At 47.3% G+C, this 12,990-nt stretch overlaps 1 protein-coding gene across 2 annotated transcripts in view; it reads right to left on the bottom strand.

The window, feature by feature from the left end:
* The window catches only part of LOC120956443 (discoidin domain-containing receptor tyrosine kinase B), a 249,148-nt gene that overhangs the window by 29,386 nt on the left and 206,772 nt on the right, over positions 1 to 12,990 (bottom strand). For both annotated transcript variants that reach the window (XM_049610789.1, XM_049610790.1), the window contains exons 11-15: positions 12,589 to 12,806; positions 11,609 to 11,747; positions 6,744 to 7,125; positions 3,936 to 4,181; positions 1,322 to 1,414 (exon numbers count right to left, since the gene is read on the bottom strand). In XM_049610789.1, the coding sequence (XP_049466746.1) occupies positions 1,322 to 1,414; positions 3,936 to 4,181; positions 6,744 to 7,125; positions 11,609 to 11,747; positions 12,589 to 12,806 (1,078 nt within the window). The remainder of the gene's footprint in view (positions 1 to 1,321; positions 1,415 to 3,935; positions 4,182 to 6,743; positions 7,126 to 11,608; positions 11,748 to 12,588; positions 12,807 to 12,990) is intronic.

The following is a 12,990-nucleotide window of genomic DNA, read 5'->3' as shown; positions in this document are numbered from 1 at the left end:
GCTATCTCGCTGGTCTCGGGGTGTGAAAAGTGCATTAGCAAATCATTTGAATAAATAATAGAGTTTGTGCAAAGCGGAATCCATTAGCTCCCGGGCGAGGCGGGATGGATGATGGGGGAGAAGCTTACGAGCGAGTGTTTGATGCAAAACGCCCAAACATCGAGAAGATTACTCGACCCAGACACCTTCCAATCCTGCTCGCACTCCTGCTTCCGGAAGCACGACCATTCCAACCTTTTGCGGCCCTTTTAAGTTGATTTCCATGGAACGGGGAGAAGTGTTCCGAGTCAGGGAGGATGGACGCGCGGAAACAGTTTAGTAAATCGACACGGAACGAAAAGAGTATGCATAAGACACAGAAAAACGGTTGCTTCGGTGGCGGAACCTTACCGAATCCTTTTTTCCGAGTCCCCAAAGAGATGTGTTTGTTCTTTTGGTGAGTCGAAAGCAAGCCAATCAAGGAAAGGGAGGAAACAACACACAGATCCCGTCCTCCTTAACGGCGCCCTAAATGAATGCCACTTAGTAGTGGGAAAGCTGTACGCGATTTGTGCATTATAACTCGTTGCGCAAGAAGCTATAGTTCTGGTGCACTTCGTCGAAGGTTGACGCTTTCGTTTCTGGAGAACGCGACACGATTCCAATTAGACGTAATTCAATCCCGAGATAAACAATCACTGTCGTTTTCTCGTTGGTGAGTTACTCTCTTGTTGAGCAGCTATTAGTCCGAGACGGATTTTGCCAGCATGCGTTTGCACCGGTTGGGATTCCGAAGAATCGCTAAGAGATATCGAGACGCCTGAAGGTATGCAAAGTGCTCTTTAAAATAACTTGCTTAGTGAGTTAAAGACAAAATAGTATGTCTGACCTCCACACTCACTTCACACATTTGATGAGTTAAATGTAATTTACCCAATTCCTCACTGTTTGAGTTGATTTTTCTTGTTTTTCCATTAAAGCTTAAACAAACGGGTGAACATTCAGCACCATTATTTGATTTACAGCGGGCTAGCAACGGTTCTTTCTATGGACGGACGGCCCACAATCGAACATAATTCAGTTTAATTCATCATGAACCTTCAAACTATCACGTCTATCATTAAACTATTGAATCGACCAGTTTGTAGATTGAGAATAAAAATTCAATTGCATACCTGTAGGCGTAAACTGAGCTGTGTAATTTGATTTTCCGTAGAGTCTACACATTTACTTCGATTTGATTTTTCGCGAAGAAACCAATCAAACAGACCTTTTTTCGATAAAAGCTTTAAACAGTAAGGCCCAAAACTATTTTATAAAAATTAATTGAAATTTAACTTACCTTGTTGCTAAGTCACGGTGCACTACATTCATCTGTTCTAGGTATTTCATTCCGGAGGCTATCTGAGTGGCAATGTAAATTAAACACCCGTAGCTAGAAAGTCAAAAGAAATGAAAAATTATTAGTTGAGCTATGACAATTGCATACTTTTAGGCGTATACTGTTAAATGAATAAAGAAATGTACGAAAATAGCATATGTTTAGGCGTAAAATAGAATTGAAGGTAATGAAGCAGTTGTTTTTAATTGAAATAATTTAATTAACCTTTAAAATCATAGAAACACGTCTAAACGAACATCTTGTGAAGTCTACTTCCGCTAAAATTATCCCGTTGTCCCAGTCAAACACGCAATGGAACAAATAATTCGTGCGAGCAAAAGCTACAATTGCTCGACGTATCGCTTGTTCGGCGAACCGTGTGGCTTATATTGTGTTAATGCCATTGAGAAGCCATTTTAAACTACTTTATCACACGTTGAACATTACCAACAAGCGTGTTGAAAAAGCAAACAAAAAAAAAAAGGTGGAAAAACATAAACATATCTCACAGTTTTGCTCGAAGCCGTTCTCCCGCTGCCCCGCGGGAACTATCCATTGTCATAACAACTTCGGCCGCCACCCGATGGAAGGCTTTCGGTTGGGTGGCAGAATGGAAAAAGTGGCATTGTAAATTACTTAAAGCAGTTAGCTTTCCACGAGCGCTGTGGTGCACGAATGCATTTAAAAAAAAACACACACACACACAAACATATATACAGCAAAAGCCATTCTCGGCACAGTTTTCCTCTCGCTCGCTCCCTGAAGTGGCCATTAAGCCGGTCGCGGTTGCAGTTTGCAGCATGGCACCACACACACCGTGGTACGAAAATCCTTAAATTTATAAACTTAATTTCTCTCGCCTGGTTGTACAGGAAGCCCTGATGCGGGGGGAGGTGTAAAAGTGAAGCAAAAGCTGGCAATAGTGCTTCGAAATGTTTCACTCGACGTTGAGCTTATCGAACGTGTGTGAGGCAGTGGGTGTGGCGCTCACTACTCGCCGTGCCTGTTGAAAGGCAACACAACAACCGTGGCCTAAAGAAATCGCTTCCATTCGAATGCACCCGAGAGTGGTCGTCGTGAAACGCTGTCCGGGCGTTTGCGAGAGCGCTGGTGTTGAAGCGAAGCCGTGAGCCCGGTCACGGACAAACAAACTCACACAGCTCGCACCCCGGCGAAGGTATCGTGCACTTGTATCGGGTACGGTGGACCTTGAAACGGGCCACTTTGCTCGTATCGTCGTGCAACACACCATTCCTAGGGGTAGGTCACTCCCGCCAGCTCGGTTGCAGCGTGGATAAGCCTGGCTCCGGGGGGGAAAGTCAGCAACGTGTTGGGAGCGCGCGGCAGCGGTGATGGGATAAAATTTTGTGTCAACCCAGCATCGCTGCCTCGTGTAATATTATAATACCACTACCCCCCGCCTTGCTCTCAGGCGCTCTCATTCGGTTGCAATCAAATTCCCTACCACCGCCCGAAGAATGCGGTTTGGTAGCATATTCTTCCTTATCTGCTGACGAATCCCAAAACGGAATGGCAGTTAAAAAGCGGTGAAATGGGGGGGAGAAAGGAGGGTCTGTACAAGGATCAACACAACCATACTGCACCGGACAGGTCCGCTGTCTGACCGCGCTGTACATCTGTAGCCGCCTGACTGCACTGTTGCACTGCTGCTGCTGCCGCTGTTCGCCTTTGCGGTGTAGCTATCAATTATTAATCTTACAAAGATAATGCACAATGCCACCAGCTACGACAACGATGATGATGATGATGCTACTGATGCTGGTGACGGGGGTTTGTCTCGACTCAAGCGATGCCATGCACACAGTTTTGTTCGGGTTTCTGGCACGGAATAACGAAATAAGTCACGCAGCCAGCGCTGGGGAAGAATGGGGCTGCCGGCCTGAGAGTGTCACCAGGGCGATAAGACGTGACAAACAGACGGTGGGAAAGGGATGGACTCACGGTTACATCCCGAGGTTTGAGATGGAGCTTTCGCGTTTGCGGTTTGCCAGAGGCTTGCCCTGTCAACGTGGAGCGACGTGCAACGAGATCAGGACGTAACCGTGGACATGTCTATCAGTTTTGTACCGAGATCCCAGGCGGACAGACTCAGACGGACAGTGGTTGAGGCGGATCTGCGATAATAACCCCGGCTACTATCGCATAGAAATTGCACCGAAAGCAATCGGTTTGATTAAGTAACCGAGCGAGAGAGAGACACACAGTAAATGTCGTTCGATGACCACACAAGGCAGTGAACGGTGGTTTTGATGGACATGCTGGTGGTCGGGATATTCCGGATATTCGCTTTGAGATGGTCGGGCAAAGGTGGATAACGGGCCATTGTCTTTGATTTTCCATAATCGAGCACGAAGGAGGATACATATTCAAGTGAATTGGAACACACCATCAAGACAAATATGGACGCAATGTGTTTGTTTGCTTAAGGTAAATGTAGAAATCAGAATGGGACTAAAGAAGCTGTGGTGTTTCTGCAGCAAAGTTATAATGAAGTATATTTTTATCCTCAAATAAACGGAAGTAATCTAACCTATACTGTAACGTGTGGACTCACCTCAAGGAATTGTGCTGCACCAGCGAGCCCGTTTCCGCCGTGTGCTCCTGCAGGAACTGGTTCAGATCGGTGCTGAACTTGTAGTCGAGCACGATGCAGATCGGTTCGTCCTTCAGGCAGGCCCCGAGCAGCTTCACAATGTTCGGATCGTTCAGTCGGCTGAGCTGCTTCGCCTTCGAGCGGAACTCCTTCTTCATGTGATCGGATGCACCTGGCCGCAGCGTCGAGACGGCCACCAGATTCGTGCTGCAGTTGGGTGATACGAGCAGAAGGAGAAGTTCAATATATTTGTGGTTGAAATAGGTAGGGTAAAAGGAATAAATAAATTTGAAGATAAATGTTCCTGTTAAGAGCATTTTCTGCTCAAGAGATGTTTCTAACAAATGAATAAATCTTCATTTTGCTCAAAACTTTGCAAAAAAAGCTCCAATACAGCGATCACAAAAACACAAAACTACACAAAACTTTCTACTTGTGTCCCTCCAGACGTGTAGTGGCGATTTTCCAGCCAAGTGAACCTACCTAACCCTCCTCTCCCAACCGGAACTGTTCCAATATTCAACTCGATTTGACCGACGCCAACGGCGCTCGGGACTCGCGACAGCTAAACTTCAGTTTATTCCGTCCGGTGGTGCGCCAAAAGCAACGACACACCAACGACAAAACACAGCCAAGTAAAAAACTTGGCCAGCCCCGCCAAACGGTTTCGATTTGAATTCTTAAGCTTACTTCCGGGCAAAACGAAAACCCAATTCTCGTTGTGCCGTGCTGAACTGGAGGCTATCGAAAAGTTGGCGCCCGTATCGTTTGCGCACAACCGTTTGGCTCCGTGTGCCGTTGGTAAAACAGAGCTCATAATTGTTGGAGGAGTTCCGGTACACACACACCCCCAGCCCAACCAGAAGCTTCAAGTGCCCCCGTCCCCACAGCAAAACGCGGGATGAGAAATTGAACACCATAAGCTGGAGGACAGTTGTCTTCCTTTTTTTTACCGGCTCATGGGTGCTTTTCGTATGCTCCAAAGCTTCGCCAATATGGCAAAGACACAACGAGCAGAAGCAAGAATATGGTGCATGTCAACATGCGGGATGCAACGCCCCAGAAATAAAATGTAACAATTCGCCCTGTCCACCGTCTGCGGTCGAAGCTTATCCTTCTAATCTCGATTTAAATATTTTAATAACAAGTAGAAGGAGAAGAGGAAAAAAAGTAATCATCGCACAGGCAATGAAATTTAAATGACATACTGTGTGGGTGTGTGTGTGTGTGGCACTGTGTGTATGTGTAAAACCCGGAGCCAACGAAACCAGCTGGTGAATATTCCTTTTTCACCGTCCAAAGACCGTACCGAAGTTGTCGCAGAATGCACTACGGGTGGGAGAGAGGAGTTTTGTTCGGAGGACACCCATCACCCACCACCCAAACGGACGGGCCACGGGCTCATTGTGGTACTCCGTTCGAGGTCGATCTGCCCAGCACCGTTGTAAACAAGTCGAGAGTTGATATTTAAAATGCAGAACCCTGTCCTTCTCCTATGGCCCAGTTGATTCTTCTTCTAGCTCCGTGGGGCTACTCGGTAAGCTCGAGTAGTTCATGTCCGGTTTTAACCCTACCACTTCCCTCAATGTCCGACAAAGCACAGGCACGGCGAGTCAGTGAGGTACGGTGAGAGTGAACGGTGCCAAATCCTTCCAGTGCAGGACATTCATTCCAACCCAGGAAGAACCCAGCCACAGCAAACCGGAGGTCCAGCTCGTGGCGTTGTTTTCGTGCAGTGCCGGCACACTCCAGCAAGCCGGAGTCAGTCCCGGACGGACGTTCGGCAAAGTTTCGTGCAGCTCTTTTATTCATCAGCGCTGGAGTGGTGCATTGTGCGCGGGGACAAGAATGTTCCCCCGAAGCAAACTCGAATGGGTGGTGTATGCCGTGTAGTTGCCCTCGCCCGATTTGCGCACCGAGTTTGACGCTCCACTGTGTCTCATAGCAAGGACACACGCAGTACAGCGCCGGGATATCGTTCGGTACCCGGTTTGGTACGCCACTGCAAAATGCAAACGACCAACTTCACTCGGCTGCAACCTAGAAGTTCCCTTAGAAGGGTGTTGGAGGAGATTTAGGAGAAAAAAAAAACACGTCACATGGATAACTTCCGCTAGGAGAAAGTTTCACTCGAACGCACGGTTCACTCGCCTCTACCTCTCTTGCTCTGTCAATTCTGTACGTACTGCTGTAGTTGAATGGTTTTAAATATTTATTTAATTTACTTGTTATAACGACGAAACGCAACCCGGCCCCGAATGTTTGCGCTTCGTTTTGGCGCGTGAACCTCTTCCGCCATGGAACTCCGTTCCCGAAGCGCTGGATTCGATTTCGAGACTGGGGAGGGCACAAGATTGAGCTTATTTTAATGCAAGCTCCACTCAAAACACCCGGCCAAAGTTTGCGTACAGCTCGGTTTAGTTAATTCCCCTCCAATGGCTCGCACTGCACTATATGGCATACATCGATGACGGGACGTGCAGTTTTGAATTACACATGTACACTCACACGGGAAGCGGGCCCAGGATAATCGAGCAATAATTTGCAACAAAACCGCGAGCAAAGCACAAACCCTCCAGGATCCTTTGTTTCGTGTGAGCACACACTAACACAACCTCAATGTAGGGTGCGTTGCGGAATGGAGCAAAACTTTCCAATTAATCGTTTCCAGTTCGGCGCTGAGAAAAGCGCCTAAAGTTAGACTAGCCGGTGTATGGTGCGAAGCGCGCCTACAACGCGTTGCACTTTAATGCGTTGCAAGACACTCACCTGTATCCTTTCGTTTCGCACAGGTGCAGCTCGCCGAACGCACCGCAGCCGAGCTTCTCCACTATCACCAGCTTGTCGCGCGGGTACTCGCTCAGCTGCAGATCGTCATCGGACACGCCAAGATCGAGGTCGCTGTAGGCGTTCAGTTGCTGCTGCTGCTGCTGCTGCTGGTTTGACGGTGTCGTTGGGGTGGTGGACGATTTGCAGATGGCCGTCGCGGCGTAGTACTTCTCGGGCGGGGGTGGCACGGGCGGCGGCTTCGGGAAGATGTTGTTCAGCGTCGGTGGCGTCAGCCGTACGCTCACGTACCCGCCGGGTATCTTCGGTATGAGGTCCTGCATGTGCGGCACGGCATACTCCTGGCACACGATGTCGGGTACGTCTGTGGTGAAAAGAGTGGTGCGGGGCATGAGTGTGCGGGTGTGTGTAAAATATGTTTCACTCGAAAGTGCATCCTTCCCGTCGGGACACCGGCTGGTGTAAGGATAAACATTAATCTGGCTCACTGCTCTTCTCTCTCTGTGTCTCGTGCTTTCTCTCTCGCAGCTGTACCTGGTTATTAGACACAATTTTACATCCCATCCCTAATAGGCTGGTGCAACTTTCCACAACAGGGTGAACACTACCGATCCAGTACGGTGCTTCTGCACGTGGCCCACAGTGGGCTTGCCTTGTAGCTGTCCCCGCAGCTGTCGGTGTGGATAAGCATTACCGAACGCAAGGACAGCACAGCAGCCGGGCGTGCTGGTCAGCTTAAGCTAGTTTTCGCTCCAAATGCCACATGATGCCTGACCATTAGGCGGCAGCAGGCAAGTGTGGCACTGCTGGGTTTAAAAACTAAAAAACAACGAGAGCTCCTGTTCGTAGTGCAGGCAGCCCATGCGGAACCGTTCGGTAAATAGAAACGTTAAAATATTAAATGGTATTATCATAAATTTCTATTAATATCATTCTTTTCCTTTTCCCTCCCTTGCTGGTCAGCGGCCATTTCGATGGCCATTTGTGGTTCGCACTTCCTCTACCCTTCTGCTTAATGGTGGACGTAAGCATAAAAAAGACTCTTTCCTTATTGCTTTCCCCCATTGAGGACACACCGAAGACGCTCCACACAGCAACCCAGGCGATGGGGTTGAGGTGTGTTGTGGAATTCAATTTTCCTCAAGAAGAAAAATATGTTTGTGTGTTTAAAAAACAACGAAAGGACAAACCAATCAGTTTGCTTTCCCCATCTGAGGTGTGTTTCCAACTGTGAGCCGGGTGGATTAAAATTGAAAAAAGACAAATTGAACCAATTGGCCTTCACAGTGGTAGGTTTTGCTTGAAAAGTAACCAACGAAGAGCTTCAGGTATTAGTTGGTTTGCGGGAAAACAAACGCCAGGTAGGTGGGGAAAACTTCCATCGTTGTAAGAGTACCGCAAGCTCACACACACCACGTCGCGATGGAAGCAAAACAGTTTGTACCATTATAGCGCGCAATTGCAATAAAATTTTATGTGCATGTTGTCATTTCCAATTTCTGCATCAGGAGTGCCTTCAGGGGGACAGGCCTTCCCGAGGTGCCTTCCTTTTTAAAGGGAATGGTGTAGGTGTGTGAAAAGGAGAGCGCATAAGCGATGTCTTTCGCGGAAGCACAACGAAGGAGCGCTAAGACATGAAAGGGTTAATGCAAACTCAGCAGCAACAGCAGAAGCAGCATGTTGCAGTGGGTTTGTTTTCCCATCATCTATACGATTTCCATGTAAGCTGCACACACACACATACACGAAGAGACACATTGATGTGGAACAAACAGTCTTCGCGGTTCACCTGGGAAACGGGAAGCGCGTGACCGCGACGCGTTCAGTAAGGACTTCAGCAAGGAGATGGAAATGCAATCGATCGGAAAGTACATAACGTGTAGGGTCGCTTGATTTGGATTTGCTTTGTCGAGCGAGCAAAGTGAGTACGGGTTTTGCGTGCGCTATTCAATCGGATTCCCTTCGGTTTGCCCTGTGATGTATTGCGGTGCGCTTCGGTGGGCGCGTATGGTTGCATGCAAAATAGGACGGAGATAAGGGAAATGTTGCTGCGGTTTGATGCTATAGTTGGTTCCTGCGTTCTGTGTGGTTGAAATGTAATACTTGCATGATTTCAATATGACCTACATAAGTGTGACAACCAAGATAGTGCAGGGAAATATTATTAAAGGGGATGTAAAACAACAATAAAATGACAAAAAAGAAATGTTTTTCGGTTTGGAAAGAAACTGAAAATTTCGACTCTTAGATAGTTTTTCAGGCTTTGTAAAATTAGATATGAATTTAATTGACACGTTTTGTTTACGTACGAAGGAAGATACTTGAGTAGATATATCTTGATAATACTAATTATAATATTTGCTTCTTGCAATACTTTTTCGCATTGTTTGAGACAGTTTAAAAACTCTAAATAATTATTTAATGTTTATTTGAACAAATCCTTATTCTTTCTAGCTGGAATTTTAGTAAAATTATCGTATAGGAACATGTTATACACAAATGTATTCCCTTGCTATGGTTTTAACTATTTGCCAATTAAGTTACAATTATGACTCATTGAACTTCGTTATCTTAAACGCCAAATGAACACTAACAGGAAATAAAACAATAGCAAATGTCATACAAAGACTATAAAACAACAAACGCTATTGCATCCATTTGTGCAAAACACCTTTTCCATTCTTCGCTCTGCCATCTGCTCCCCTCAAACAGAACCATATCCCAACAATATTGCATCCTGCAGACGCCGCCATAAAAGAAAACTACCCTACTGCGTCCTCATCCTGTCAGAACGCAAAAGCTCCAAGGCCGGACATCATGTTTGACCCCGCCTGAACGCCCTCCGTTTTGGCCCAATTTGTCCCACTTCCCTCCGTGCGGGGGGTCAGCGCATATTCAGCCGCAGAAAACATCGGAAATAAATGTTCCCTCAATTGACACACCGGCACACGGACACACACGTGCTAAGTGGTTCTAAATGATTTCAGCCGTAAAGCGGCGGGAAAATGGGACCAAAAAACACGCCGCACACCGACACGGCCCGACTGTCGACGAAGTGTCGATTTCGGGTGGGTGGGTGGTGGCGGCTCTTTTTTTATCGCTCAGGATAACAACATCTTTATGATGCAGTTTTTCTTCCGGAGGCGTGTGCGTGTGTGTGTGTTCCCACTTCGGCACCGCATCATTGGTCGATTATGTGGGTGAGAGTGTGTGGGTCGGTTTCATCATCACACGGTCATGGCCTGCTAGCCATTTTCTCAGCCAGCCTGGAGAGAGTGAAGGGGAATTACATGGTTTTTTTACGCTCTCTTCCCTCCCAGATAGGTGGAGCTTCAGTAAGCCAAACTGGTTCACTTTAAGCATTCCAGGCACAAGGATGACTTTGGGCGGCCTGTTGTTCACTTCTCTTCCAGTATTGGGTGTGTGTGTTTTTTTTTATTGACGAATCAATTTTCCATCCTTTTTCTGACTGCCGGAGGGCGGGTGAGTCTTTCAGAAAGCGATAAAGACTTTGAATGGTGTGCTGTGCGAGGACCGAATCGAGGTCGGATGTGTCCTTTTCACAAGGACTTTAACACAAGGTACAAGGCGGCGAAGCGGAGAGCGAGAAATGTAAGTAAACCGCAACCCCCGGCAAAAGGTGGGCGACAGATATTCCGTCATAAATATGCATAAGGGGTGAAAACAATTTATCGACCACCCGTCCTCTCCGCCTGTCTGCCGGAACCCGTTGAAAGCGTGGCAAAAGACGATGTCGATAATGTCGACGACTTTTGATCCGCTACTGAAGGTTCATAAATTCGGGTGAGCTGCACACTGCTCAGCTTCCTTCTTCGTTCTCTGTGCTCGATGGCCGTTTTCTTTTTTTACTGCTGCACACGATGTAACATTTATCTTTTTATGCTACTTGTAGGTAATGGCCTCGGGAGATGATCGGCGCGACGGCGCTACCGACGAGCTGGTGGCACTTTTTCGCGGATCGATAAGAGATAAGAGATGTGCAGAAGGTAGAGGACGATGTCGTTGTTGCTGCTGATGATGATGATGATGATGATGGCGATGATGTAGCACGATAGCACAAGTATACGATCGTCGACAGGCAATGAATAAATTAGTTCTGCACGCCGTCTTTCTTGGAGCGGATATGAAGAGGAAACCGTAAGCAAGTCCACAAACCAAGAGTACACTGGTGGATCTGTCCTGTTGACGGTCATGTGTTGCAGACGCTTTTTCATTAATTTTATCATCGCGAACAAAGTATTTACGAGCAATCGAGCAGATTATCGACGCGCTTGTAGCAGCACTTTGCACCCCTGTTGCATTGCGATCGCGGGGGGAGAGCCAAATCATAACGAGATGATGCTCCCCTGCTACAGAAATCAAAACGCAACGCATGGAAACGTGTTGAAGATGGCGTGTAATTAAACACGCACGCACGCATTCCGTACTGTTTCGAGGGGATCAGAGAGCGGGTCGGCGCAAATTAAGCGCAGCCCATTTGCCCCACGCCCAGCTCCACGCACGGTGACCGTTGTGACGCGTGGAACGTGCCTTACTTTGTAGCTTAATTTAATTTAAGCTTCCCTGGTTACCACCCCACTTCAGCTCGGTAGTATGCCGTCCAGCAGCTTCATTGGTGCAAGCATTTGCTAGCACTTTGCAAGTGTTTTGCTGCATATCAAGTGTAATTATGGAGAGCACTGGAGGGACTGCAGGGATGCACAGAGAGTGAGAGAGAGAGCTAGAGATTGGAAGAGATCCAGTAAACCGCAGGGACTAATTCCCTGCTGCCAATCCTGCCGACGGTATCGAGACCGACGGGTGACTACGGATAGAGCGAACCTTACCTGTATAGTCCGGTGTGATGTGATGGCGCTGCATGTCGCTCATCGAGCATCCGCTGGCGGCACTGGTGTACATATTTACATTGAACGGTTCGTGATAGAGGCTGCTCTTATCAATCGATTCATTATCGTCTATCGATACCTGCAACGTAGAGCGGGAAAGAGAACGGGGAAAAGAACGGGTTAGCATCGGGGCTTGTTCTGTGTGCCGCATTTCGAACGGGAAAGTTTTAAACTCCCTCCCCCGGGGGGATTTCGCCCCACACTGGCGTCGGTGCACTTGAAGTAAATGTGCAGAGCTTCGATCAAGCTTCGATCGAGTGTCCCAATGGATGTAGAGGAAGGGAGGGAGAGTACGCATCCCAATCAGCTCCAACCAAAAAGGCACAACTTTGCCAAGAACTACGAGGACGGTGGCGAGTGGTGAAGGTTGTTATTGGAAAAGTTGGAAGACGACGCACACACGTTGGTGCTCCTGGCAAATTTAGCGCAATCACCTACTCACACACACCAGACCAATGATTGTTTGGAGCAGTTAGGGTCGGTGCAAATCGAGCAAACGTTGATGCGGAATCCGGGACGCGTGGGAAAGTCGCATCGCGTAATTTGGCGCTGATAAGCAGATTGGATCCAGGATGATGGATTGATTGATGGAACTTTTTCTCGCTATTTAGACACCGATGAGTGGTAAATGATGCTTTAATGTGTTGGCTGATTTTGCATGAATTGGTGTTGAAAGATCATATTATTACTGCTTCCAAACTGATTTTAATTATTATGGAAGCAAATAAATGATTTAAACTTAATTTGAGGTACTTCAGAAGACACTAATGGTAACAAATGTGCACCAGATACTTCGTGTCCATTTTGCTCCACAAATGCTCTCCACCTCATTATCATTAGCATACCACTTAGCCGAGACATTAACAACTCTTCACCTGTTCGACGTAGCAAAAAAAAAAAAAGAATCCATCGATAATTACCTTAAAATTGCTGTTCAGACGCTTATCGATGCCCAAACTGTCCGTATGCAAATTGTGCTGCAGCGCGTCGAGCACGGCCGCGGTCCGGGTGCGCTTGTTCTTCGCCACGATGAACATGATGATGACGATCAGCAGCAGGATGATGGTGGTCAGGGCCGCTATCACCACACCGACAAAGTGTGGCTCCGGTTCCTGATCGATCGGTTTCGGTGAGATAACTGTGGAGTTCATGGAAAAGAAAGAAAAAAGGAACCAAGAAAGTGTTGTAAGTTGTGGAAGATGGAAATGAAAAGTCTTCGCAGAAAACTGGACCTGTCAGGGGAGCTAATGGACGAATCAATTCCACCGTTATTTGCATCCCGCGCGTTGCCATTGGCAATTGACTGTCTTTCTGGTGGTTTT

This window comes from Anopheles coluzzii, chromosome 3 (assembly GCF_943734685.1).
Source record: "Anopheles coluzzii chromosome 3, AcolN3, whole genome shotgun sequence".
Lineage (NCBI taxonomy): Eukaryota > Metazoa > Arthropoda > Insecta > Diptera > Culicidae > Anopheles > Anopheles coluzzii.
The sequence above is the reverse complement of the archived record's forward strand: the minus strand, read 5'-3'. Positions and strand labels throughout refer to the sequence as shown.